This window comes from Suricata suricatta, chromosome 11, assembly GCF_006229205.1.
Source record: "Suricata suricatta isolate VVHF042 chromosome 11, meerkat_22Aug2017_6uvM2_HiC, whole genome shotgun sequence".
Taxonomy (NCBI): Eukaryota; Metazoa; Chordata; class Mammalia; order Carnivora; family Herpestidae; genus Suricata; species Suricata suricatta.
Genome location: NC_043710.1, coordinates 89,226,122 through 89,251,861, shown reverse-complemented (window position 1 = coordinate 89,251,861; position 25,740 = coordinate 89,226,122). Strand labels below are relative to the sequence as shown.

At 50.2% G+C, this 25,740-nt stretch overlaps 3 protein-coding genes across 13 annotated transcripts in view; 1 reads left to right on the top strand and 2 right to left on the bottom strand.

Annotated features, from left to right (window-relative positions):
• Window positions 1-1,138: 1,138 nt before the first annotated feature.
• Window positions 1,139-14,990, bottom strand: ROBO4 (roundabout guidance receptor 4). Of its 4 annotated transcripts, XM_029915149.1 has the most exons (18): window positions 14,859-14,990; window positions 14,184-14,513; window positions 13,768-13,925; window positions 13,457-13,577; window positions 13,098-13,225; window positions 12,760-12,988; window positions 12,400-12,512; window positions 11,517-11,685; window positions 11,207-11,389; window positions 11,056-11,098; window positions 8,965-9,101; window positions 8,585-8,848; window positions 5,113-5,220; window positions 4,794-4,932; window positions 4,409-4,663; window positions 3,934-4,292; window positions 1,870-2,076; window positions 1,139-1,755 (listed from the first exon to the last, which is right to left on the bottom strand). In XM_029915149.1, the coding sequence occupies exons 1-18, from the start codon at window positions 14,926-14,928 to the stop codon at window positions 1,745-1,747; spliced, it is 3,024 nt and encodes a 1,007-aa protein (XP_029771009.1). In that variant the 5' UTR covers window positions 14,929-14,990; the 3' UTR covers window positions 1,139-1,744. The 4 variants fall into 4 exon arrangements, with proteins under 4 accessions (XP_029771009.1, XP_029771010.1, XP_029771011.1 ...); XM_029915150.1 differs by lacking the exon at window positions 5,113-5,220; XM_029915151.1 differs by lacking the exon at window positions 11,207-11,389.
• An 8,700-nt stretch (window positions 14,991-23,690) lies between these two features.
• The window catches only part of HEPACAM (hepatic and glial cell adhesion molecule), a 14,510-nt gene continuing 12,460 nt past the window's right edge, over window positions 23,691-25,740 (bottom strand). For 6 of the 8 annotated variants that reach the window (XM_029915124.1, XM_029915126.1, XM_029915128.1 and 3 more), the window contains exon 8: window positions 23,691-25,740. In XM_029915124.1, the coding sequence (XP_029770984.1) occupies window positions 25,544-25,740 (197 nt within the window). In that variant the 3' untranslated portion in view covers window positions 23,691-25,543. The other 2 variants (XM_029915125.1, XM_029915130.1) reach the window with 1 other exon arrangement.
• On the top strand, window positions 24,278-24,494 carry HEPN1 (hepatocellular carcinoma, down-regulated 1). Its single transcript, XM_029915657.1, is given in 1 exon segment — window positions 24,278-24,494. A coding segment is annotated over 1 exon segment (195 nt). The 5' UTR covers window positions 24,278-24,299.

The window sequence follows — 25,740 nt, the reverse complement described above, 5'->3', positions numbered from 1 at the left end:
GGATGGCCAGTACTCCCCCTTCCCCCCAAAGCCTAGGCCTCTGACCTCTCCTGCCACTATGACCTAAGTGTGCACAAATCCCTTTTTCCCTTTTGGTCTGGCAAACAGGGTTGGAATGTTTTCAAAAGGAATTTTACCAGGAAGCCAAAAGAAAAATAAAATCCAAAAAAGGAAAAGCAAATAGAGAGGAACGGATATGTATCCGGAGCACTGATTTCACATCCTAAGATGATGACATTCCAGCCCAGACCAACTGAGTAAAGGTTGTTCAAGCAGCACTGTGTCTGTCAGGCCCTGCCTGGCTCAGCCTCTGAGTTCAGAGTGGCCTCGGGTAGAGCCACCTTGGTTTGGAGGGATTATCACCCCCTTTCAGGGCCTGCTTCTTGATTGGCCCTCCCTAAGGATGGCCTTCTGGTGGCCTCGGTCATGTGCAGGAGCACCATGCTTGTGTGTCCTGCCCCCGCCTTTCCCACCAAGTTGGAAACAAGATGTGGACCCACCTGCTTGGCTTTCTGTGGCTCGGGCTTGGCAGTCCTGAGCCATTTCTCTGTCCTGTCGTTTTGTCTGAAGGGGGCTCACCAGCCAACCATTGCAGGTGGTTCTACCTTTTGTGGAATTTAGCTACTTTGTCCATTTTAAGAAAACACCTAGTCTTAACCATCCGGGACTGGTCTCTGGGGACGGGGCCACTGGGACTGCTGAAAACAGGAGTTGTCTTCCCAGAACCAGTTGCTAAGACCAGCAGACCAAGGGAAAATCTGATGGACACGTGTAATTCTTCACTCATTTACAGAACAGAAATAAGTGGGGGTGCCTGGGTGGCTCAGTCAGTTAAGTGTCCGACTTTGGCTCAGGTCATGATCTCATAGTCAGTGAGTTCAAGCCCTGCATTGGGCTCTGTGCTGACAGCTCAGAGCCTGGAGCCCGCTTCAGATTCTGTCTCCCTCTCTCTCTGCCCCTCCCCTGCTCATGCTCTGTCTCTCAAAAATGAATAAATGTTAAAAAAAAAAAAAGGAATAGAAATAAGTGATATGCCCTGAGTGCCAACAAATGCTCAATTCCGTCCTAACTCAGAGTTCTTCCCATACCTCCAGGTCCGCTCCCCAAAATGGTGCTCTGGAGGATGATCTCACCAAACTCAAGTCATTTCAGTTTAATGGTATCAATTTGTCAAGCTCATAGAGTCCACAGTATGAAGAGGGTGTTTGGTCCCACATTTTCCTACCTACCTTCCTTCGGCTCCCTCCCTAGGTCCATCCTGGACCCTCCGCCTTGGTGCCATGGTTGGGCCTCCCTGGATTTGGCTGGGGAGAGGCGAGCCTGCCTCCATAGGAATGGCGCCTTCCTGAGAGGCATGGCTTCATAAAACTCCTTCCCCAACCAGCCTGTCCCACAAGCTGCTGCTGTCCTCTGGGAGGATCTCTGCCCCCGCTTCCGGTGATCCAAGTCGGGGTGGGGGAGATCAGGAGATAAGGCTGCTTCTCAGGCTGCGGGATGGATGGAGCAGAGGAGAAAGCAAGGGGTAGGAGTCAGGCCAAGATGACTTTTTGCTGGCTGTGGGCTCCAGGTCTGCTTTGCTCTTATTTTGTTTTACTTTAATTTGTTCTCACAATCCCTGAAGGAGAACTGTCCTGGGGGCCGGGCAAGGTAGTCCCCCAACTGCAGAGAACGCAGGCCAAGACTGACACTCCGCAGAGGGGTGGTTCTGATTCTCTTCTTGGCCACCTCCTGTCTCCAGTACACTTCATGAGGAACCTGCAGGGAAGTTGGAGAGTGGAGTTTCCCTCCTTATCTCACCTCTCCAACCCCTGGGCTCCGGCTTGGCTCCTCCCCAGAATCCCTCCAAGAATTGGGCAGATAGGCACTTACCATCAGCCTTGGGCTCGGGAGTGCGGAGCTCACTTCTTCGGGAAGAGATCCGAGAGTCGGCGGGCCAGGGAGGCAGCCCCCTTCCCAGCCGCTGGCTGTGGTTGCTCCCCATGTCTTCCAACCAGTCTGACTTCCACTCCCACAGGGGCAGGGAGAGGGTGGGGCTCAGGAAGAGGTCATCCCGTGGGGAGGGAGGTGAGGAGGCATCTGTCAGGGAGGGTAGATTCATTTGTGGAGGCTTGGCCTTCACTCTGAGGGACCAGCTTAGGGCAGATCGCTTAGGACCTAATTAAGGCATACATCCAACCCAGAAGATAAACTAGTCCCAACTCAGCTCATCAATTCCGGGGGCCATTGGAATGAGTCCATTGGTTTCTTAGGGGGAATAGCTGGAACTGTTGCTTCCTAGCCCCGCTCTGGCCTTTTTATTTTTTTAAGTTTATTTATTTTATTTTAAGAGAGACAGAGACAGCCTGAGTAGGGGAGTGGGGGAGAGGGGCAGAGGGAAAGGGAGGCAGAGAATCCCAAGCAGGCTCCACACTGTCCATGTAGGGGTTGAACCCAGGAAACCATGAGATCACGCCCCCCCAACCTCTGGCCCTCCATCCGTACTTTCTCCCTTCACCCTCCCTCTCCCTGGGCATCTTTCTTCTCCCTCTGTTATGGGCACTTCTACCCTGGATAATTCTTGCTTTCCCATTTACCACAGCCTTTTGTTTTTCTTGGGGGCAACGGGTAGAGTTAGGGTTCATAAGATGGGGTTGGGGATCTGGAAGAGTGTATGAGGAAGGGCACGGGGAGCCCTGAGCTACCTTCTGTTGCCGTGGAGATAAAGGTCCCGCTCTGGGAGACATGTGAAGGAGTGAGCTCAGCTTCTCTTCACCCCAGCCCCAGACAGGGCAAGAGGACGGGCTTGCAAGCACATTGGAGGTAAGAGAGAAAACAGAACAGAATTCTCCATAGTGTGGAGAATTGAAAACAGTGGGTTGGAGTAAATAGTAAATAGAAGAGGTAGGGAGCAGGGGCACCTGGGTGGCTCTGTTGGTTAAGTGTCGGACTTTGGCTCAGGTCATGATCTTTCAGTTCATGGGTTTGAGCCCCGCGTTGGGCTCTGTGCTGACAGCTCAGAGCCTGGAGCCTGTCTTCAGATTCTGTGTCTCCCTCTCTTTCTGACCCTACATTGCACGTGCTCTCTCTCAAACATAAATAAGAAACATAAAAAAAAAAAAAGAGGTGGAGAGCAATCCTTCTTGGTGATGGGTGTCTGGGTCAGACGAAGGACCTGGAGGGAGGGCAATACCGCTGGCTGCTTCTGGGCTTTAGACTTGAATGTTTTCCTTGTTCTTGTGGGCCCTGGGCAAGTTAAAAAACTTGTTTGAAAAGCCTGTTCCCTCATTTGGAAAAGAAAGATAAGGAATATTTTTCATAGAATTGTTAATATTGAATGTAGATAAAGCACTTATCATAGGACCTGGGGCATAGTAATCACTCAAGACATATTAGCTGTTTTAAGGATAACCACAAAGATGATGATTAGGGTGCACCAGGGTGGTTCTTATTTATTTTTGAGAGAGAGAGAGAGAGAGAGAGACAGGGTGAGCAGGGGAGGGTCAGAGAGAGAGGGAGACAGAATCCGAAGACAGGCTCCAGGCTCTGAGCTAGCTGTCAGCACAGAGCCCGATTGGGGGGGTCAAACCCACAAACCATGAGATCATGACTTGAGCCGAAGACGGACACTTAACCGACTGAACCACCCAGGCGCCCCTAGCATCCACCTCTTAATTTCGGCTCAAGTCATGGTCTCAGGGGTTGTGAGATGGAGCCCCACATCAGGCCCTGTGCTGACAACACTGAACCTGCTTCTCTCTCTCTCTGCCCCTCCCGCTGCTCTGTGGGCTCGCTCTCTCTCTCAAAATAAAGAAACAAACTTATAAAAAACAAAAACAAAGACAATGATTAGGAAGCCTTGCCTCTTGGTTGGGGGAAAGGAGGGAGGGGTTCTTACAGGAGCTGAGTCCATTCCAAGGGTAGGAGTGAGGAGTAAGGCAGGGTCGTCTCACGTACCCGTGAAGACACAGTCGGCCTCCCTGGGCTCCAGACCAAAGCCAAAGCTGTCCACAGCCATTGCCAGGGCCCGGGCAAAGTGGGCATCCGCAAGGAAGGAGCCATCAGAGGAGCTGACGAGGCTGGCCCTGGCACTGGGGGCATTGTCCTCGGATGCTGAGCCCCAGCCATTGGCCAAAGAGCCCTCACTGGGGGTGGGGGTGGGGCAGGGCCGGGGTGGGCACAGCAAGCCCCTCACTTCGGACCCCACCCCTCCTCCAGCCCTGCCCATGTCTGCCAGCTCTGAGGCTGTCGGGATGCTGATGTAGCCGTAGGTGACAGGGGGTGAAGGAGCCCTTGGCATAGGAGACACACTGTTCCTAGAGAAGGCAAAATGGGGGAGAGTGCTATGGTTGAGGTGGGTCTGCCGGCCCAGCAAGAACACTCCTGTTGTGTGAGTGTAGGTAGTCCTTTGGTCATCCCTCAGGCAACTCACCTGGGGGTCTCCTCACCGTCACTGAGCTCCAGGCACAGGGCCACCTCCTCAGGAGTCAGTACACTGTCCTGATCCTCCCCCAGGGATGACAGCGAGGAGCTGGACAGACGACTGGAAGGTGGACTGGGGCCAGAGAGGGAAGAGGCTTGGGGGCTGGAGGGGCTGGGGGGTCTGGAGGGGACAGGGATGGGGAGGGGGGCGGCTGGCAGTGGGAGGGAGGAGGGAGCTTGGGGCTCCAGGGGCTCCGCTGAGTGCCTGATGGGGGTAAAAGGGTGATGACAGGGTGTTACTGCAGGCCCTGTCCACCCCTCCCCCAGCCTCTGTCCAAGCATAGTAAACACTGCTCAAAGCCCCACCCCTGCTTCCTGACCCCATGCCCTCTTACTGGGTCTGCTGACTCTGGGTGGAGGCTCCACGAGAAGGCGGGGGTGCTGGGGGGAGAGGGCGGGAAGCCAGCGCGTTGGAGGAACGGAGGAGCTGCGGTCCCAGGGCCTTCCAGGCAACCAGAGCTTGGGGCACAGCTCCTAGGGAACAAAAGCCTAGGGGTGAGAGTGGCAGAGCCACCATCAGCCGCAGACCCAACTGCCTCTCTGGCTTCTGTTCTGCCCCCCTCCCCCGACTCAGCTGCCTCAGGGGCAGGAGCAGCCATCCTCAGGGGCTGTGGGCCCCTACACCCTGCCTCCCCTCTCAGGGCCTCCTCTTACCTGGGCTTTGGGAAAAGTTCTTGGAGCCTCTACTCCCCAAATCCCAGGCCCAGAGCTCCATTGGGTGGCTGGCCTCGAGAGGTGGGGAGCTGTTGGCTTGGTGCAGCTCTGCAAAGGTGGGGGGCAAGCCAGGACGGGCCTTTCAGACCCCAAGCACAGGTTCTATATTCAGCCTTGTCATTGTTAGGCTTTAGGGTCCCTGAACGCAGAGACAAGAGGGAAGAACCTCCCTGCATCCTCTGCCCCTCCATCTTCACCCCTGCAGCTATGATAGGGAGGAAGGTAGCACTAGGCTTGGAGTCAAAAGACCTACACTCACAGCCCAGGCCAGTTACATAGTTGCTATGTGACCTCAGGGAAATCCACTAAAATTTTTGAACTTTAGTTTCACTTGGGAACACCCAGTTAAACCATAGTTTTGCCAGTTTTAATTTATTTATAAAAACAGATTGGGAAGTTCCTGGTGCCTAAAAGATTCTTTGACAACTTTCTTTTCCTTATGTATACATCCCAATCTTCCTGATCTCTATACCCTCACATTGCTACTCTTCTCATGAATTTCAGCTCTGTGAAGACAAATACCCCTTCTTTTTGTAAAGAGAATCTGTTAATTTCTCACATTACAAATATCTCACATAGCTGTGGATGACCTTTCCCCAAGAAACCTGAGTGTTTCTCACTTGGGAAGAAGGGTTGAGCTGTGTAGGTAAGAGCACCATGCCATGCTGAGTGTGACAGGAGTCAGCTGAGGAGGAGAGGACTTCTAGAATAGGAAGATGTGTTGGTCTCGCCCAGGGAGACAGTGCCCTACCCATACATATTTGATGATATTTGTTGAATGAATGAGCAAACGGATAATATCAGAGATGTAGATGAAAGCAGGGTGAGAAGAATTATAAGATGGCGGCTACCATCTGGTTAGTATGGCCACTTAAGAGGGCTCTCAGTGAATTCTGAGAGTGGAGAAGCTGAGGTAACTGAAGAAACAGACCCAGCTGGGTGCAGTGACCCTAGAATATACTTTTTGGTCAGGCCAAAATCCAAATGGATCTAAGTTTAAACCAGAAGGGAACCAGAAGGCTGATGGAGGGAAGAGATTTCCTCAAGACCAGGGACCAAGAAACTATGAAGTAAAGGAAAAAAAGAAACAATCTTCAGATTAGTATCACATGATCAGAAGCTCAGTTAGGAAAGGGGTTTCTTCCTTGGTAAACCAGAGACCAGGCAGGACCCTCAAGGCACAGCTGTCCTCAAAGATTTGGATGGGCAGGTTCAGAGCAGTGACGAGATCAAGACTACGGCACTCACTGAGACTAGCTGGCCCCTGGGAATCCATGTACAGTGGCCAGAACTTCTGAGCCTCTGGGATGAAAACCCATACAATGGCTAGACTTCCTCCACCAAAATTTCCTTTTGTACCTAGCTGCTTTGTTATTTTTAAAATTTCCTTTAGTTGTTGTATGACCTAGGGAGTTCTGGAGGCCAACCTCAGGTGCTCCAGCTTGGCTCTCAGTGGCTTTGTCTCGTCTAGTGCCTGGCTTCCTGAGTAAGCTCAGAAATGGGGACACATGCAGGGTGGTTGGTTTGTGTGGAAAAGGAAGAGGAAAGACCAGTCCTAGAAAAGGCCACATTTGTCCCAACCCATTCATTTCCTCTAAAGGATTCTCATAAGAGAAAGTCTCCTTCCACTCTGCTTGTAATTATCTGGATTTTAGTTTCGCTGTTATTTGAGGAAACTACACAGTAAAAATGTTATGAAGGTAAGGTCAAATCTCACTGGGCACACCTGAATGGCAATAGATATTTGTATGAATGAATGAATGAATGAATCAGGATATTCAATCTGGCAGAGTGGAACTAAGACCCTAGTTCTTATATAATGGATGAAACATGGGAGAGAACAGTTGTGAGCATGGAGGTGGTAGAGAAAAATAAAATATCCATTTAAGGGAAAATAATAGAAAAGAAAGAATAAACAGGTCAAGGGGAGTAGGGGGCCCGAGAGAGCTTGCCAGAAGACAAAGGATCCTCAGTCTTTTGGACTCACAGCAGTAGAGCCAACTCCATGGCTCTGACCAGACCATAGCACTTCCTGCTGCTTCTGAGGTCCCAGGAGCCAGAGGTGGGCCATTAAGTGTCTACGAGCCCAGGGGTGTCACTATTGTCAAACAGCAGGGCCGGGGCGAAGAGACACAAGGTGAAGTGAGGACCCAAGTCTCATCTTGGAATTGGAATCTTTCTTAAGAATTGGCTGTAGAAAACTACTCACTTTTTCCCAGAAGTTGTAACGTTCGAATATGAGCTCTACATTAAGTCCAAGTCAGTGTCATTCTCCATGGGAAGGCTGGGTTTTAAATGGGACTGGTTCAACTCCTTTTTAGCATCTATTTCATTCCCACCGAGGATTCCTAATGCAATAGCTCTGAGGGGAAGCTGGAAAGAATGCCAGCTTTGCTAATATTTAGAGTCATAAAATTCTGGATATTGGACAAGCTCTTAATTACTCTGAATCCATCTTTGTCTTTGTGAAATTTGGATTATATCCACTTTGAAAAAAAGAATTGGCTGTAGGACATTTGTAAGTCTAAGCAGCCCAGAAGGCTTGTGAAGACAGCAGGTGGAGTGCAGACCCATGTTCAGAAACAAGAGAAAATAGTCAGCGATAGAATAGAATCTTCTAAGGGAGCTCCCAGAGGGTGACCTTAGGAAACAGACCATCCTGGCTTCAAATCTGAGTTCGGCAGCTTACTGACTTGTGGGATTTTGAACAAGGGACTCATTTCTGATCCTGTTTCCCCATCTGCAAAATTAGAGAAAGAATATCTAGCCAGTAGGTTGGGGGAATTAAACGAAATAACAAATAAAGCACTGAACGTAGAGTAGTTCCTAAAGGAACATACTATAATTATTTCTCTCTGGAAAGGCAAAGCGAGTAGCTGGAAGTCTGGAGAGGAATCCGGGCAGAAAGGAATTACTATTCTTCTCTGGGAAGTGGGTGGGGAGTCAGTGCTGGGGAGGCAGGTGCACAGTGCACATGGTGATGAGGCTCCGAGCTAGCACTGGTCACACACTGCCAGGTTTAGAGTTACTTATGTGCTGCTCAGGCACTGTCATAGGACTCTGAGCCGTTAGATGGCAAGAGCTGTCTCTTGTGTCCCCATGACTGGCCTACTACAGTGGTGTTTATGAAATGTTTGCCAAATTCAACTGAAGGCAGACAGAGAGCCCACTACTAGTGTGGGCCAAGTGGAAGCAGAGAACAATGTAAAGAAAAGCAGAAGCCAGCACACCACTGGCTGAGTGCTTTGGTGATATTGGAGAGACCCTGTGTCCCAGGGCAGGGAACTGGGAGCCGTGGGTGGGATACAGAGCATAACAGGTTCGAGGTCCCCAGACCACAGTCCCACTGCATTCCCACTCCTGATCCTCCTTGCCACCTGCTTCAGGCTGTGTCTGTTCTCCCCATCCTTACCCTGCTTCTTCTTGGCCTTCCCTGCCTCCACAGGGGCCGGAGACAAGCGTGGGGAAGAGAGTCCCCTGCGGCTGCAGAGGCTGTCTGGACTGGGCCAGGGGCTGGAGAGCCGGGCCAGCTGGGGTGGGAGGCGGCTGACAGCTGGGGTCCGGGGACTTGGCCGGGCTGGGGGGCTGGAAGGCAGCTCAGCGATGAGGGAGCCATAAAAAGTGCTGGTGTCGGGAAGTAGGGGCACACCAGGGCTTCGGGGATCCCAAGAGATCACTGTGGTAAACATGACAGGAAGAATTATGGTGAGTGCCTCCCGCTCCATGATGCCTGTCTCCAGCCCTGGGATCCCTGCCCCACTGCAGGGCCCTGGCCCCACTGGGCATGCTCACAGGAGCGACGACAGTCTAGCGGGTCCCGGGGGTCCACTCCTAGCCTGCTGCTGAGGCTACTGCTGCTGCTCAGGTCCCGAGAGCCAGAGGTGGAGCGCCAAGTGTCTGCCAGCCAAGGAGAGTCACTGTGATCCATCCTGGGGCAATGGGGGGGGGGCAGTAGAAATGGGGTGAAGCAAGAACATCATTGGCCAAGACCTCCAATCCAGAGGGTAGCAGAAGGGCTTGAGTAGAGATGGTGGTAACAGCTTTATTCTCTCTGCTTTCCAGCCCTTTATGGACTCCTTAAGATCTCTGACCTGGCGTCCCAAACTCAGCGGTCCTTTCTTTTCCTGGGACCGGGGGAAGTCCAAGTGGCCCAAAATGAGGAGGCATTAGAGAGAGACAGGTATGTGTTGAGATGAAGAGAACACAGATCCGGGGACAGACAAACCCGGTATGAAAATTCCCATCTGCTACAGCCCGTGTGTACAACCCTGGGCAAAGAGGTCTATTAGCCTCTCTAAGCCCTGGTTCTTTATCTGTAAAAGGGCAACAAAAAAGGCATCCATATAAGGCTGATGTTGTGAGTTGAAATGAGGAAATGTGAGATCACTCAGCTGGCAGAGCAAGAGACTGCTACATGGAATTTGCTTTCTCTACCTATAGTCTGGTTCCCTTTGAACCAGCTGTCCTGCTGGCTGCCTGAGTGATCTTTCAAGAGCAGAGATCACACCAAAGCCCTTCTCTGTCTAGAACCATCAGGGGCTCCCCATTTACCAAGATAGAGCCTTGCTGCCTAGCACGGCGGCAAACTGGACCCTTGTTGGTCTGGCCTTCAGCTCCCTAAACTTATCATTTCCTCTGATGCATCTTGCACCCTATGTGCTAGCCAGACCAAAGAGCTAATCTTTCCTTCGGAACACAGCGGGCTAGTTCTTCCTGCTGCTGCTTTTGCCTTCCCCTTTTTATCATCAGGGTAAACGTGGAATTTTTCCCCACCCCACCTCTTCCACGTATCTCTTGCGTGTTTCCGCACATCTAGCTCTAGATTGCATTTGTATGTTAGCATGGGTGTCTGGTGGATGGAGCCTGTACTAAAGAAATGGTTGAACAAAACAATCAGAATGGAATCCCCTTCAAAGACAAGGGATAAAGTCCCAGAGGAGCCAGAGAAGGTTTGGGAACAGAACAAAGGCCAGGAAGTAGCTGGAAGAGAAAGGCCAGTGAGCACAGAATAACACGGGAATATATCAGCCCCTGCCCGCTTGGAACCTTGCTCTGGGCTGAGAAACTGACAACAAAATGGTAACCCAAGGGGTGAATGTGTCTGGCACATTGTAGATACTTGATAAACTTCTGTTGACAGATGCAGACTTGGAATGTGAAGCCCTTCAGAGGAAATCCAATGAGATAAAGAGCAGGAGATGGTGGGCAGAGAGATGAAATGGTTATTTAGTGTAAGACTCAGCCAATAGGACAAAAAGGGATCTTTTCTTTCTTAGCATCTTGTCTCATAACCACAGACTTGCTTTGGCAGCCAAAGACACGGAGCAGGTGTACTTGCAAGCTGACCCTGCTATGGAGGAGTGAGAATTGAGAACGTGGGGGCAGAGCGCCCTCTGCTGGAACTGGGGGTGATTACAGTGAGGGGAATCACTCAACATGTAGCTGATGTTTTGAATGCGAAGGCACTGTTGGGTAGACACTGGGTGTACAGAGAAAATTAGAAACTAGTCTGGTCCTCCCATGCTAGTTATCCCCCACCTAGCAGAATGCTTCAGCAGGAGAGTGTAGTAAGGATTAGTGAGAGGTGGGAGACAGGAGACCTGGATGAGGAATTCAGAAGGCCAGCTACTAGCAGTGTAGCCTTGGGCAAAGTCACTTAAGTCAAGAGTCTCCGTTTACTCAACTGTCAAGTGGTGTGATAGGAACATTAAGGAAAGAGAAATTACTTCTCGCTTGGAGTTCAGGAGAGTTTGGGTAGTAGGATCCAAAACTGCCTGGCAATAGGGGAGATAGTATTCCATCAAATTCTCTGTTCCAGCTCCACTGTCCCGTGGACCCTCTACCTGCCCCCTCACCTCAGGCCCCTCCCCTTTCATCTCTCACCTGTGTTTCAGGATGGCATCCTCACTGGTGTATCTGTACAGACCTGAGAGAGAGCAAAAGGATGGCTAAATCTAGAGTGTCTAACACCTGGCTAGAGATCTAACCCTGTGTATTGTTCTGCCTGGGACACCCGGGGGCTAAATCCTCTCACCTGGGCCCAGGTGCACCCCAGCTTTACGCTGGCGGTGGACACACACGGCAGTGCCCAGCAGCAGCAGCCAGAGCACAACACCCCCACTAGCAATCACTTCTGGCCGCCTTAGGGCGGCCCTCAGCTGCTCCAGTGTCCAGGGACCATCACTGGGTTCTTGGGTGGCTCGCTCCATGGTCCGCTCTATGTGGGAATTTGAGTTCAGTGGGAGGGGCGGGTAGGGCTATGAAGGTCAGGCAGACAATGAGCTGGAAGGGTGAGGCGGCAATAGGGAGAGAGGAAGGTGGGTATGGGTGGGCACTGCCCTCACCTAAGAGGAAGCAGACAGGGCTACTGGGGGGCCCGGCCCCAGCGCCAGTGACTGCAGCCACTTGTATGCAGTAGGAACCTGGCATTCGGGTGGCCATCTCCAGCTGGGTCTGCTCGCCTGCCACAGTCCAGTTGGCTGGGGGCAATGAAGTGTTGCCCAGGCTCCAGATCTGAAGCACAAGTGGAAGTGAGTGCTCACCCCAGCCCCCTGCACCTTCCCAGTGGCTGAGTCCTCCTCCATCTCTGGGCATGTGGTCATCCGGCCCGCTGTTTCCCCAGGAACACTCCTCCACCCTAGGTAGCCACACTTCCTATTCTCTTCTCCCTAGAATGAAAGAGACTTCTCTCTAGACTGACAGAACAGGGGGTGTGGACAGCAATCTGCTAAAATAGATGTTAGACCATGACTCTCAATCTTGATTATGCTTTGGGGTCACTGGGAGGATTTGTTACCAATCCAGGTTGCTAGGCCCATCCCTGAGTTTCTGATCCATGAAGCCTGGGAAGGACCCAGGCTTTGCATTCCTAACAAGCTGGTGATGCTGGTGTTTCTGGTCCACGAGCCACATTCTGATTCCACTGCCTTACAAGCCGACAGTCAGACACGGCCTGCTTTGATTCCTGTTCTGTTTCCTGCACCTGAGGTCTTGGCCTCACTCTCCATGTCCATACATTAGGGACAATAACCCAGGGTAGACTGTGAGATAAAATAAGATCATGTAGGAAAGTACCTGGCAGCCCCTGGCAGACATGTGCTCAGCAACAGCACGTTTTCCTTGCTTCTCTGCACAGGTGCTATTTCTCAGTGCCCAGAGCAAGGATATGCAGGATGCCAGGCAAGAGGATGTCCTGGCACCACTAGGAAAGTGTGTGTGTGGGGGTACCTGGTAGCCACGGATGATTCCATTGTGGTTCTCAGCAGGTGGTGGGATCCAGCTTACAAGGACACTGCCGTTGCCAGGTTTTAAGGTCACCTCCTGGGGAGGGGCATTGGGCACTGGAGGGGAGGAAAAGAGGCTGTAAGGGAGGCTGAAGAAGGGGACTTCAGGGAAAAGATCTGGGATGGGGACACAGAGATGGCAAGAACAGGAGATTCTCGCAGCTCTGCTGGCCTGGCCATGGCAGAGGGAGTCTGGGAGTAAGGCCCACGGTCCATCTAGGCTGGAGTAGGGCAGTCCAGGGACCTGCAGACAAGAAGATATCAAAGAGTATACTGTTGAGTCCTGTGGACATCTGTCTCTGACCTTGTTCAGGCAGCCTCAGGAGCAACACGTTGCTGTCGGGGCCTTGAGCCCGGCCAGAGGATGGTCTCACTTTGAACTCGTAGTCTTTGCCCCAGAGGAGGCCCCCCAGCTCTGCATTCTGCCAGCCGGTGAGCAGCGTCTCTGCCCATGGAGCTCCGGGGCCTCCTGGGGCCGTCTGGACCCTGAACAGGGCTGTGTAGGACTCAGCAGGTGCGGCAGGGCCGCTCACCTGGGAAAGAGTGCAGAGGACAGATTGGGGGTGGAGTGGGTCAAGGAGTTGGTGGCCGGCTCTTTCTTGAGCTCTGGACTGGCATCCATCCCTAGGTCCAGGGCCTTACCTTCCAGCTGAGCCACACAGCAGGCCCGGGCTTGGTGCTCTTTGTGGGATCTGGGTTCAGCAGGGTCACATTTTCCAGCTGAATGTGCACAGCCAGCAACTCCAGAGGTTTCTTGTAGTTCTGGGGCTCTGGGGAGAGCATAGGGCTGGGCTGGGGCCTACAGGCCAGAGTGATGGGTTTGAGCGGTGAGACATCCCCCAGACTTGGAGAAACCATAACCCCCAGATTTCCCAGTCTAGAGCACTCTTATTGCTACTCTAGGGTGGGGGAATGTGCCTCTAAATTGAGTCTGTGTCACTGATCCTGATGCCAGGTTGACCCCCACATACCTTGACCCCAGCCAAGAGGCCTCGACTTACCCTGGACAGACACCCTGGCTGCCCGGCTCTCCCGTCGTCCTGCGCTGTTGGTGGCCACACACAAATAGGTGCCGGCGTCGCTCTTCTCTGCTCTTGCTATCTGCAGGGACCCCCTGGAGACCTGTCAGGGCCAGGCGCTCTGTGAAGTCTCCCATGTGGGGAGGGGCTCAGACAGGGGAGGGAAGCTTATTGCCTTCCCTTCCTCAAATTCTGCAGGGGACACGGGGCTGTGACTCCCTCAGGGTGTGCCCAGTTATGCTCAGGACCAGATAAAGTATGGGGTGGGAGTCGGGGAGGGGGGCTCTGCTCACCATGTGCCGCCCCAGCTGTAGGGCCAGTGGTTTTCCATCCTTCCACCACGAGACTGTGGGCTCTGGGTGGCCCCAGGGCGGCCCACACTCCAGAATCACCTGCTTGCCTGCAGTGGCCACTGTGTCCTGAGGCTGGGTCTGGAAGTCCTCCCGAAGGACTGCGGGGATGATGGAGGGTCAACAGGGAGGAGCGTCTAGTGCTCCCCTTCGCAGAGGTCCTGAATTGCTGTCTCCTACCACACTCACCCCATTCTGGTTTATCCACCGTTTTGCTCCTTGTGCTCACTCTTCAGAGCCCCAGCCCCCTGGGTTCACCCAGCCCAGGGCTTCCCTCATAGATATGGCCCTATACGTCCTCACCTCAGGCATCTGGTCCTGGGTGTGCCCCGCCCTGGGCCTCCCCTCCCAGGCCTTACCAGCCACAGACAGCCGAGCGCCTCGGCTCACCGCTGTGCCCAGCCGGTTGCTGGCCTCACATGCGTAGACACCCAGGTCCGTGGACAGGGCCTGGTCGTCATGGGCATGTCCCCGGGCAGGGGGCCGCAGCAGCATCAGTGTTCCATCTGGTAGGAGGTGGTGTATGTCTGGGGGCACCATGCTCAGGGGCTGCCCGTTCAGCAGCCAGCGGATGGTGGGAGGCGGCTGGCCCGAGGCTCGGCAGCTCATCTTGGCAGGTCCAGGGCCCTGGAGCAGCTGGTCCTGGGGATGGACTAAGATCTGGGGAGGGGAGTCCTGAGCCATACCTCCTGGAAGGGAAAGGGGGGCGGGGCCCAGTCTGACTACCAACAGGGTCCCCAAATCCCTGAACATCTCTTCTGCCCTCTCTTGCCTGAAGATAACTTCCATTAATAACGCAGAGGGAAGGGGAGAGAGCTGGCAGGCAAGGCATCCAAGCAAGGGTCTGCAGAGCCCTCGGTCTGTCTCTCTGTCTCACACATACATCATCACCATCATCATCATCATCATCATCATCATCATCATCTCTGGTACCCCCACCGAAAAAGGGAAGCAAGGGAGCAAGGGGGCCTCTTCTCTCCTCCAGGCCTTGGATCAAGGGAGCAGGGGCTAGGAGAGGGGAGGGCCACACTCACCCGTGACAAGCAGAAGCAGGAGAAGCAGCAGCCACGGGGCCCCAAGGAGGCCTGCTCCTCCAGCGCCCATGGCTGCTCTCAGGCCTCTATCCTTGTCCCAAGCACTTTGTCCTCCAGCTCTGAGCTCACAGCGGAGGGAAGGAGGGGCGGGGTGGGGTGGCGGTGGTTGTTTGTGACCGAGACTCTGCCCCAGGAGGGAAGCAGCTTTGAGGAAACCCATGCTTCCTGCCTGGCCTTCGGTGCCTTGGAGAACTGGGAGGAGACCACCAGAGAGAAACTCTCTGCCCTTGACCCTTTAGCCATCACCCCTGACTCCAGCCTCAGCCCTAAAGTTTACCTTGTAATCTGGTCTGGGATTTCCTAAAGGCAATCCTCACACTGACGTAATTCCACACACAGAGCCTTCCTCCTTTAATGCTCAGCCTCCGTCTAAACCTTCCTGGCAGTTCTTACCCCTCTGTTCTGAGTGGCTCCCTGCTAGAGTGGAATGGAGGCCCCAAGGTGGAGGCTCAGGGCACGGCACTAAGAGGCTGAGGGGAGACAAAAGTGGGCTGAGGCAGCTAAGGGGAGGGAAGCAGGAGCATATGGCCATGCCACAGCCTGTTTCCGCAAGGACAGGCGGGTGGGTAGGGCAGAAGATGGGAAGGCTTCAGGAACTCTGGGACAATCTGGGAGATGCTCACAGTGTTTTCCTGTTCAGCTCACAGACAAAAGAAATAAGCTCTCTGAGACCTCAAGAGAGTCACTTCATCCTTGCAAGCTCATTTCCTTACCTGTAAAGTAGGAGTAATGATATGGCACCTGGGTGGCTCAGCCGGTTAAGTGTTTGCCTCTTGGTTTCAGCTCAGGTCATGATCTTGAGGTTTTGTGAGTTCAAGTCCCACATTAGGCTCTGTGCGGGCAGAGCAGAGCCTGCATGGGATTCTCTGTCTCCCTCTCTCTCAGCCCCTCTCTGACTCGCACTCTCTCTGTCTCTCTCAAAATAAATGAACTAAAAAAATGTTTTAAATAGGTAGGAGGAGCCTGCTTGGGATTCTCTGTCTCCTTCTCAGCCCCTCACCAACTTGTGCTGTTTTTCTCTCTCTCAAAATAAGTAAACAATTTTTAAAAATAGGAGTAATAAAAATAGTTCCCACCTTGAGGGCTAGAGCAAGAATGAGACAAGATAATACATGAAATGCTTAGTACAGTGCCTAATGTGCTCTAAGTGATCAGTAAAGGTTAGTGAATATTGTTACTTATTTATTTTTATGCACACCCCATCACCAAAACTATTCGAGCATCCTCAGCAGGGATTTTTTTCAGGCCCTGGAAGGGGGGGTTGGAGTAAATGAACTTTACTGTGTCTTTCCATCCCTGAAACCTTGTGTCTTTTGCAAGCAAGCCTTGTGGCTTCTGAACCTGAAAAGTCTGTGCTCATCCTGCTGCTCCTCCCCACCCCTCCCAATCCACCTTTGGAGAGAGGCTGCTCTCCCCTCTCAGAGCCCAACTCCTGTTTACGGGTCTCTTCCTGCCAAATCTGGAATCTCAGCCATTTCCTGGAGCCATTCCCGGAAGGCCAAGGCCAGGCGCTGAGGCTCAGCGGAAGAGTGTCCAGCCTTTGTTCCCCATTGTTCCCAGCCAGCTCCTCTGTGGGGCCCCTAATGCAGCTGACCCCCTCCCTTCCTCCCCGGTCCCAGCCTGGCCTCGGTGCCAGCCACAGCTGCAGCCCTAGGCCTCCTTCACTCCACCTTCTCTTTCCCCTCAAATGCAGACCAAGACTGATAAAGACAATCAGAACAAAAGAACACCATAGTCTCTACAAACTGGGCATTTCCAGCGGGTGAAGAATAGACAGAGTGAAAGCAATGTAGTGGCAAAGCTGGAAGAATAGAAATTGGGGTTAGAGAATAGAGTCTGGTATTTCAGAAGTGGAGGAGCTAAGGGCAGTGACAATGTCCTTGGAACGAGCATGGGCACCTGTGTGCCGGGCAGAGTGGAAGGGAGGTTATGGCATCAAGGGTGTGGGAGGCGGGAGTGATAAAGGGGGTATTCACATGGACACTAAGTCATCCAAGGACCAGACAAGGAAGGATGTGATGGGACAGATGGATTTCCTGCATGCACCACAACTTGGGATTTTCCCAGGTATGGATCCTCCAAGCCCATCTGCTCCCCCTCCACTACCTCCTCCCCAAGAATGTTGCTATCAGTAGGCCTTCTTTAGTCTCTTCTGCTTATAGATGGAACTTGGAGAGACTAACCAAGTTCTCCACGAAAGATTTGCTGCCAACTTGATTTTCCTCAGATTTCTATAATCCATAAAGATGATACAAGTCTTCCACAGGGGAGAAGAGGGCAAGTCTCAAAGGGATTCAGATTTGTGACTAGCCCCATTTTCAGCTGACTGAGAATGGGCATGTTCACAGTGAGGAGAGGTGCCCGGGCTGTGCCCCCAGAGCAGAGCCCAACCGCCCCTCCCCTTCAAGTCACGTGCCTCATCCCCGGAGTTGGCCTTCGGCTCAGCCAGTCTACATTCCCAGACTCAGGAGAGCCAAGAGCTGAGAACTGAGCTATTCCTGTGGGACATTAAGACTCTCCTCACTCAGTCCAAGCATCCAGGGCACTCAGAGATTCATGGAGTGATCTCCATGGGGACTTCCCAACAGTAAGATATGTCTGGGTGGCTCCCCAGGATCACGTTGCTCATTTCCAGCAACCTGGCCTAGCAGCATCCCTATTGTCTCATTTCCACCCTTTAAGGAAGAGCCAACTGTGTGAGTCATTCGGGTGAGATTAGTCCATGGGAGCTGCCTCCAGTTATTTCAAAGAAGCTCTGTTCTGGGCCAGTGACCAGTTATATAGTATCTTCCTTCACTCCTGGTTTTAGAGTTTTGTGTTTTTGTGAGTAATTCTTTAGTTGCATGTAAGAGGGAAGCAGGAGGAGAGGAGTCAAGTGTCCTTCTGAAGAACCCTCCCAGAGGAAATTTTTTTCCACCTCTGGCTCTTGGGTTCTCTGAAGAGGCAGCCAGGACTTCTGCTGGGCAAGCTGGTAGGGCACAAGGTATGAATTCAGGTAGGATTTGAAGTCAGTTACACTTAAGCATAGATCCTGGTTTCACCTCTTACTGGCAGAGAAACCTTGAATAAGTCACATAACTTCTCTGAGCCCCACTTTCCTTATCTGTAAAATGTTTGTGTGAAGTGTATGAATAGTGGATATGGAGATGCTACGAAAATACTAATGATGTGTTAATTGTCTCTCGAATGGTCTGGGAGTGCCGTACCCTGTCCCTGACCAACACACCCCCAGACAGCCCCAGCTACTCATAGGTTCTCTTTTTGGTGTTGAGATCCTGCCTTTTGGGTCTTCTTGTTTTGCTTTTTATTTTCCCCCTCCCTACTGAAGTCTGTTTAGTCCCAATCTCCAAATTCTCATCTTCGTTGCAAGATGCCAATGGCTGGAGGGAAATGGAGTCAGGAGAGGAGACAATAATGATCTCCTCTTAGGTGAACGAGCAAGGTGACCTGATGCCATGTCACTGGCACAGCTTCTAGCCCCTAGTTCCTGGTCCCACCAACATCATGGGTAATCCCCAAGATCCATGGGGACATTATGTCTAATACTTTCAACCACATAGTTTCTTGGTGTTTTCAATACCTGTGACTATGGGTCACTCCTAGACCAAACATTGGAGGTTGGGCCAAATGGAGATTTCAAAGGCTTTTAGCATCAACATTTGTTGCTCACATGTCCAAGAAGAAAAAGGTATCAGTTGCTGTACTTTGTGTTCAACCTGTCAATGCCTTCCAGCCAAAGACCACCACGAGCAGACTTGTTATTAAACACATTGGATTTATCACTCCTTGTGACTAAAGAGTGCGCATACCATGGGAACTGTGTAGTGTCTCAGTAACAGACACTTACTAACTCAGTGTTACTTAGTAACACTAGGGTGTTAGAAAGAACGTATTATAGGATTTGGGCTTTGACTGGGTGGTGTTGGGGAGGGTCCTAGGATGTAAGCTTTGCTTTAAATTGGGTGCTGTCAGTCAGTTGAGTGTCCGGCTTCAGCTCAGGTCATGATCTCACAGTTTGTGGGTTCAAGCCCCATGTTGGGCTCTGTGCTGAGAGCTAGCTCAGAGCCTGGAGCCTACTTCAGATTCTGTGTCTCCCTCTCTCTCTGACCCTCCCCTGTTCATACTGTCTCTGTCTCTCAAAAATAAATAAAAAGCATTAAAAAATAAAAAATATTCTACAAATTTTAGGCATCTATTGAGATAGTTTGTCTCCTTTAATCTGTTAATGTGGTGTTTAACATTTATTAATTTTGTATTTTTAAGTTATTCTTGCATTCTGGCAATTGCACTCTTTGGCATTTACCCAAAGGGGTCGAAAACTCATGTTCACACAAAACTCTGCACACAGATGTTTACAGCAGCTTTATTTATAATTGTCAAAACTTGGAAGCAACCAAGATGTCCTTTAGCAGGCGGATGCCTAAGCTGTGGTTTATCTGGGAAATGCAAATGAAAACCACAATAACATATCACCTCACCTCAGAATGGCTATGATCAAAAAGACAAGGGATGATGAAGGTATGGAGAAAAGGTAACCCTAGTGCACTGCTGGTGGGAATGCAAACTGGCGCAGCCACTGTGGAAAACAGTACGGAGGTCCTTTAAGAAATTAAAAATAGAACTACCCTATGATCCAGCAATCCCACTTCTGGGTATATATCCAAAGGAATTGAAATCAAGATCTCAATTGCAGCCCCATGTTCATTGCAGTATTACTCATAACAGCCAAGATACGGAAGCAACCTGTTTCCATATCCATTCATCACTGAATCCATCTATCAATGGATGAATGGATAAAGATGTGGTGTATATATATGTGTGTGTATATTATATATATATATTTCATATATCTTGTGGTTAATTAATTAGATACACATGATTCAATTAAAAAATCTTGGCAGGGGCGCCTGGGTGGCTCAGTCTGTTAAGCCTCCGACTTCGGCTCAGGTCAGATCTCACGTTCATGGGTTCGAGCCCTGCGTCAGGCTCTGTGCTGACGGCTAGCTCAGAGCCTGGAGCCTGCTTCCGGTTCTGTGTCCTTCTCTCTCTGCACCTTCCTCTCTCATGCTCTGTCTCTCTCTGTATCAAAAATAAATAAAACATTAAAAAAATTTATTTAAAAAAATCTTGGCAAAGTAAGTTGCTTAATATTATTTAGTTACCCTCTGCAGCAAATACTAGGAAGCTCCATTTATAACTCCTCGAATTTACCTCTACGCTCAAGGCTGCTTTCTGTGAATATATGCAGCTCTATTTGGGAACCATATTTGGACACATACAGGGCAAGCTGGAAACACTAAGAGGTAAGGCCCTAGAAGAACGCTTTCTATCCTAAACTAACGATGGATGAGGACTTGGGGGATCAATACTCCAGTTACCTTGCCTTTCAGTTGGGATTATCCTAAAATCAGTTTACCTAAAATCTGATTTCAAACTGTTCTCCCAGGGCTCCCCATAGAATTGAGCTCCAGTTTCCCACCGTGTTAACTGGTTTGGTAACATGTCCTTTACTGACTCTGATGTCTTTCCTGATGTCTTTTCCTTATGACTCCACTGGTATTTCCTGAAATAATGATTTGCATTCAAATTCAAGTCCTAATATTATTAAAAAGGCCATCTATTTAATTGGGATACTTTTGGGGAGTCAAACGGCATACCTAGTCTTTGCTAGGATAATGGAAGTAGGCCAGAACTGTCACAGACAAACAGGATGTAAGGTCAACCTACTAATTAAGCTTTTTGTTCCAAAGTCCATTTGTCTTACGTTAATAGTTACTCCCACCTTCCTTTCACTTGCTATATGCCTGGTATATCTTTTTTAATAACTTTATTTTCAACTTTTCCAAATTTTTGTTTTCGGTATATTTCATTTAAATGGCAGATAGCTGAATTATTAAAAAAATATAATCCAGGGGTGCCTGGGTGGCTCAGTCAGTTAAGAGTCCAGCTTCAGCTTAGGTCATGATCTCACAGTTCGTGGGTTCGAGCCCTGCATCGGGCTCTGTGCTGACAGCTAGCTCAGTGCCTGGAGCCTGCTTCACATTCTGTGTAGGAGGGTGCCTGTTTCTCCACATCCTCGCCAGCATCTATAGTCTCTTGATTTGTTTATTTTAGCCACTCTGAGTGGTGTGAGGTGGTATCTCAGTGTGGTTTTGATTTGTATTTCCCTGATGATGAGTGACGCTGAGCATCATTTCATGTGCCTGTTGGCCATCTGGATGTCCTCTTTGGAGAAGTGGTCTGTTCAGGTCTTCTGCCTATTTCTTCACTGGATTTTTTTTTCTTCGGGTATGGAGTTTAGTGAGTTCCTTGTAGACTTTGTATTCTAGCCCTTTATCTGATATGCCATTTGCCACTATCTTTTCCCATTCAATAGGTTGCCTATTAGTTTTTTTGATTGTTTCCTTTGTAGTGCAGAAGCTTTTTATCTTGATGAGGTTCATTTTTGTTCTTGATTCCCTTGCCTCTGGGGATGTGTCAATGAGGAAATTGCTGTGATTGCGGTTGAGGAGGCTATTTCCTGCTTTCTCCTCTAGGGTTTTTATGGTTTCCTGTCTCACATTCAGGCCCTTTATCCATTTTGAGTTTATCTTTGTGAATGGTGTAAGAAAGTGCTCTAATTTCATTCTTCTACATGTTGCTGTCCAGCTCTCCCAACACCACCTGTTGAAGAGGCTGTCTTTTTTCCATTGGATACTCTTTCCTGTTTTGTCAAAGATTAATTGGCATACACTTGTGGGTCCAGTTCTGGGCTCTCTATTCTATTCCATTGGTCCATGTGTCTGTTTTTGTATAAGGCACTATTTAGATTTGCCTACTTTTCTACCCATGATCCTTTCTTGCATCTCAAACCTTGCTTTTTCCTCTTCCCAAAAGATTTGAGGAGTTCTTATAGTGTTGATGGTAAACTACAGCTTTTGTTCATCTGATAATATCTTTATTTTGCCCTCATATTTGGAAGATTGCTTGGCTAGGTACAGTATTCTGGGTTGTTAATTGTGTCCAAGATTTTGAAGATCCTATTCCACTTTCTAATTATTTCTATTATTGTTATTGTCTAAACATACAAGGTCTATTTTGCTCTCTCTGGATGCTTTTAATATCTTCTTTTTGTCTTCCGCATACTCTGGTTTTAGTATATTTTATGGAGGTCTGGAAACCTTTTTTATATATCTTCTGTGTTAACCTTCCTATATCTACATATTTACACTTACCATGAGTTCTACAAAAACTTCAGTCATTACTCTTAAATATTGTTTTGCTTCCATCTCTCTATTCTCTACTTTGAGCTCTTGATGAAGTATATGTATGATCTTTTCATTCTGTGTCCCATATCCCTTACTCTCTTTTTCATATTTTTCATCCCCTTGTTGGTCTGTGCCTTAATCTGAAATATCTCTTCAGAAACATCTTCCAGTTAAACTAACTCTCTTCAGCTGTATGTAACATGCTGTTTAATTTTCTCATTTACATTTTAATTTCAATAAATTCTATTTCTATTTATAAAAGTTCCGTTTTGTTCCTATTCAACTTTGGTTGCTTTTGACAGTCTCTTGTTGCTTGTTCGTTTCTGTAATTTTGTCTTTCATTTTTTCAAGCATTTCATAATTATTTAAATTCTATACCTGATAATTTCAATATCTGAAGGGTTTCAGGGTCTAAATCTATTGCTTATGACTGCTGACTCCTATTCATGATGATTCATTTCCTTCTACAATTAATGACCTTTCCTGATCAACTCATCTTTGGCTGGTCTTAATCTCGGAAAATCTTAGGAGATGCTTTTCTCCAGAAAGGATTTGCATTTTTATTTTAGAAGATTGAGGGGCACCTGGGTGGTTCAGTTGGTCAAGGATCCAGCTTTGTCTTGGGTCATGATCTCATGGCTCGTGAGTTCAAGGACTTCATCAGGCTCTGGGATGACACCTCAGAGTCTGGAGCCTGTTTCTGATTCTGTGTCTCCATCTCATTTTGTCCCTTCCCTGCACACACACATACACACACACACACACACACACACACACACACACACACACACACTGCTCTCTCAAAAATAAATAAACATGTAAAAATATTAAAAATAAAAGGAAGCTTAGGATCCCCTTCTATATACCAGCTTAATCCAGGAGTCTTAGGCTCAGCTCTCCTGCCCTGTGACTGGCCCAGATCTAGTCTTCCATTACAGTGCTAAAGTAAACATTTGTCTCTGGGTAATCCACACTTAATGAGTGCTAAGTAGTCTGGACTCATCTTCAACTTCCAAACTTTTATACATGCTGCCCCTTCTCCCTGGAATGTGTCTTTTCATCTTGATTTTTCACCTGATTAACTAATCTAAGACTAAGCTCAGGCCTGTTCTCTTCCAAGGTACCTTTGCTGATACCCCTAATCTAAGTTAGGTGATGCTCTTCCATGGTCTCAAAAGACACGGTATCTATCTCTGCCATTGCATTTTTCATACTGTATTGTACTAATCTGCTTACTCCATGGGACTATCTTCTGGGTAGGGGTGATGGCGTAGTTACACTGTTTCCCCAGCGTGTAGCACAGGGTAGATTGAAAAATGTTTGTTGAATAAATGAAAGGGCACTGGAATGAATGAATGAATGAATACATGAGTGAGTGAGTGGTGGTTGTGGAGCAGACAATTTGGCATTTGCAAAGAGTCTGAAGAGTGATGATAGAAAATGAGAAGAAAAGGGAAAAGGCAAAAGACTGGTATTTTTAAGCTGTTTGTTTTGTTCTCCTTGCTCAAGAGCAATAAAGTTGTCATTCCATTTCATTAAAAGTTTATTGAGCATCCACGATGTGCTGGGCACTCTGCTAGATGCTGGTAATACAAAGACGAAGAACAAAACAAAACAAAATAAAACCTAAACCACTTCCTTACTTACCCCCCCCACCAATTTAAGGCAGATTTGGCTTGGTCTGGGGAGCTGGCCCATCAGGGATTCAGCACCAGAGCAGGGGCTGCAGCATGCTCTCATCTCCCCCACTTCAACCCTGCGTCTAGAGGCTGACCAGCCTGCACCCCTTCTCCCAAGTCCTCCATCTCCCACCTGCCTGAGCAACTGTCCCCTGCAGGCATGATCTCATTCTGGATGAGGCACCTGGGAAAGTTAGAGGAGCAGTCCTGGCTAACAAGGGAAGCTGCCAAAACACACCTATTCAGGTGAGCCTCGACAAGTGCATAGGGGCATGAAGGGAGCCGGGAGGGGCATGCTGTGGAGGTCAGGGTGAAGGGGCCAATTAGAAATCTTGTAGTCCTTGGGGCTGGAACAAAACCTGCCCCAGTGTGGAGTGGTGCGGGAACAAGGGAGTTTCTCTGTGAGATAGTGGAGAGTCAGGGCTGGAGCTCAGGAGCTTGGGGAGAGGCCAGGGATGAAAGGACCCCGACAGGCATCAGGGAGAGAGGCTAGAATCCAGAGGTCCTCATTCTCTTTCAGTGTTTTAATTGCCCTCACTCCTCACACAGTAGATTATTGTCTCTCTTGCACACTGTTCAAGAGGCAGTGACATGGGCATGGCCTGATGACACTGTGGCCCAACCTCTCTATATTCTGTTTGGGTGCTTAGGGAGTCTGCCCTTGTCCTGTCTCCTGGGATCTGAGCATCCTGGGAGCAGGGCAGGTGGGAGGCTGGAGGCCAAGGGGTGGATCTTGTTTCCCTGCCATCCTGGGGAGCAGTAAACCTCCTCCTCCTCGCCTCCCCCACCATTACTCTGCAGACTTGAATCTTCGTCTCCTACAGCTGAAGGAAGCCCAAAGACCTTCCCCAGGGACAATGATTGTTTGAAAGGCTTGTTTTGTAAGGAAGCCAGGGAGAAGGCATAAGTGTGAGGGTTTTTAAAAAGTTCTTCGCTTGATCTAGTTTTCTGGGACAGGGGAGGGAGAACCCCTTTCTCTATAGGAATAAAGGCAGAAAGAATGCTTGGTATGCCCAGAGGGAGGCTTTGGGAGGAGGCCAGGCACGGAGCAGGGGCTTGAATCCTTTGCCCTTGCTAGGGTTCAGGTCAAGGGTCAAAGCAATGTACTTGACTCCTGCCTCACCAATTGGTAGGTTCCCAGCTACCAGGTGCCCAGAGAAGGGTGCTCAGAGGCACTGCTTTCACAGCGATTCCCCGGATGCTTGGAGCAATCCTCTGTACACCCAGAAACCGGCATCCGATTTCTCCTTAGTTTAGGACAGTTGTTCCTAATCTGAGCTTGCCAAAAAAGTGTCCCGGGAACCAGGCGTTCATTCGGAGGGAAGCAAGGTTGGGGGGAAGCACAGAGCTCCCCAGGAAGGGCGCCGGATAGTCACGGGGGTTAGGTTACTGATGTTAGTTTCCATAAGACCCTTGGGATATTGGGCCAGAAATTTAATAATCTATATGGTCCTAAGAGGGCACAACCCATACCCACTAAGAACACAGCCGGTGAAACAGGTGCAAACGCGACCCAGGTTCACAGCCAGAGCCACTCCTCCCTGCCCCTCCCGCGCATGCTCACACTCGCCCACACGCGAGACCGTTCCCTGTGGGGACCTCCCCTGGCCCCTCGCGGCGGCTGCCGCGCTCCCCTGCCTTCCCTCGGGGCCCGGCCTCTTTGCCGGGCGCCCTCCATCCCCGGGGGTGCCGAGGGGGCTCAGGCGCTGATCTCCACCGGGCTGGCCTCATCTTGCTCGCGGATCAGGTGCACGCCCGCAGTCCGCAGTGTGCGCGAGGCGCTGCGCGAGCGGCCAGGCGAGCTCGGGGCCCGGGGCGGCGATGTGTGCGTCCGGCCGGTGGCGGGGGAGCGCGCCGGAGAGCGCGGGTAGCGGCGGGCAGAGCGGATGGGCAGTC

Excerpts from the sequence above, each read along its gene's own strand:
- ROBO4 (XM_029915149.1), bottom strand. The coding sequence starts at position 14,928 with ATGGGCGCTGGAGGAGCAGGCCTCCTTGGGGCCCCGTGGCTGCTGCTT. Across the intron at positions 14,514-14,858 it reads CCTGCTTCTGCTTGTCACGG|GAGGTATGGCTCAGGACTCC; the intron begins GTGAGTGTGGCC and ends TTTCCCTTCCAG. Across the intron at positions 4,664-4,793 it reads ACCCAGAGTCAGCAGACCCA|GCACTCAGCGGAGCCCCTGG; the intron begins GTAAGAGGGCAT and ends TACCCCCATCAG.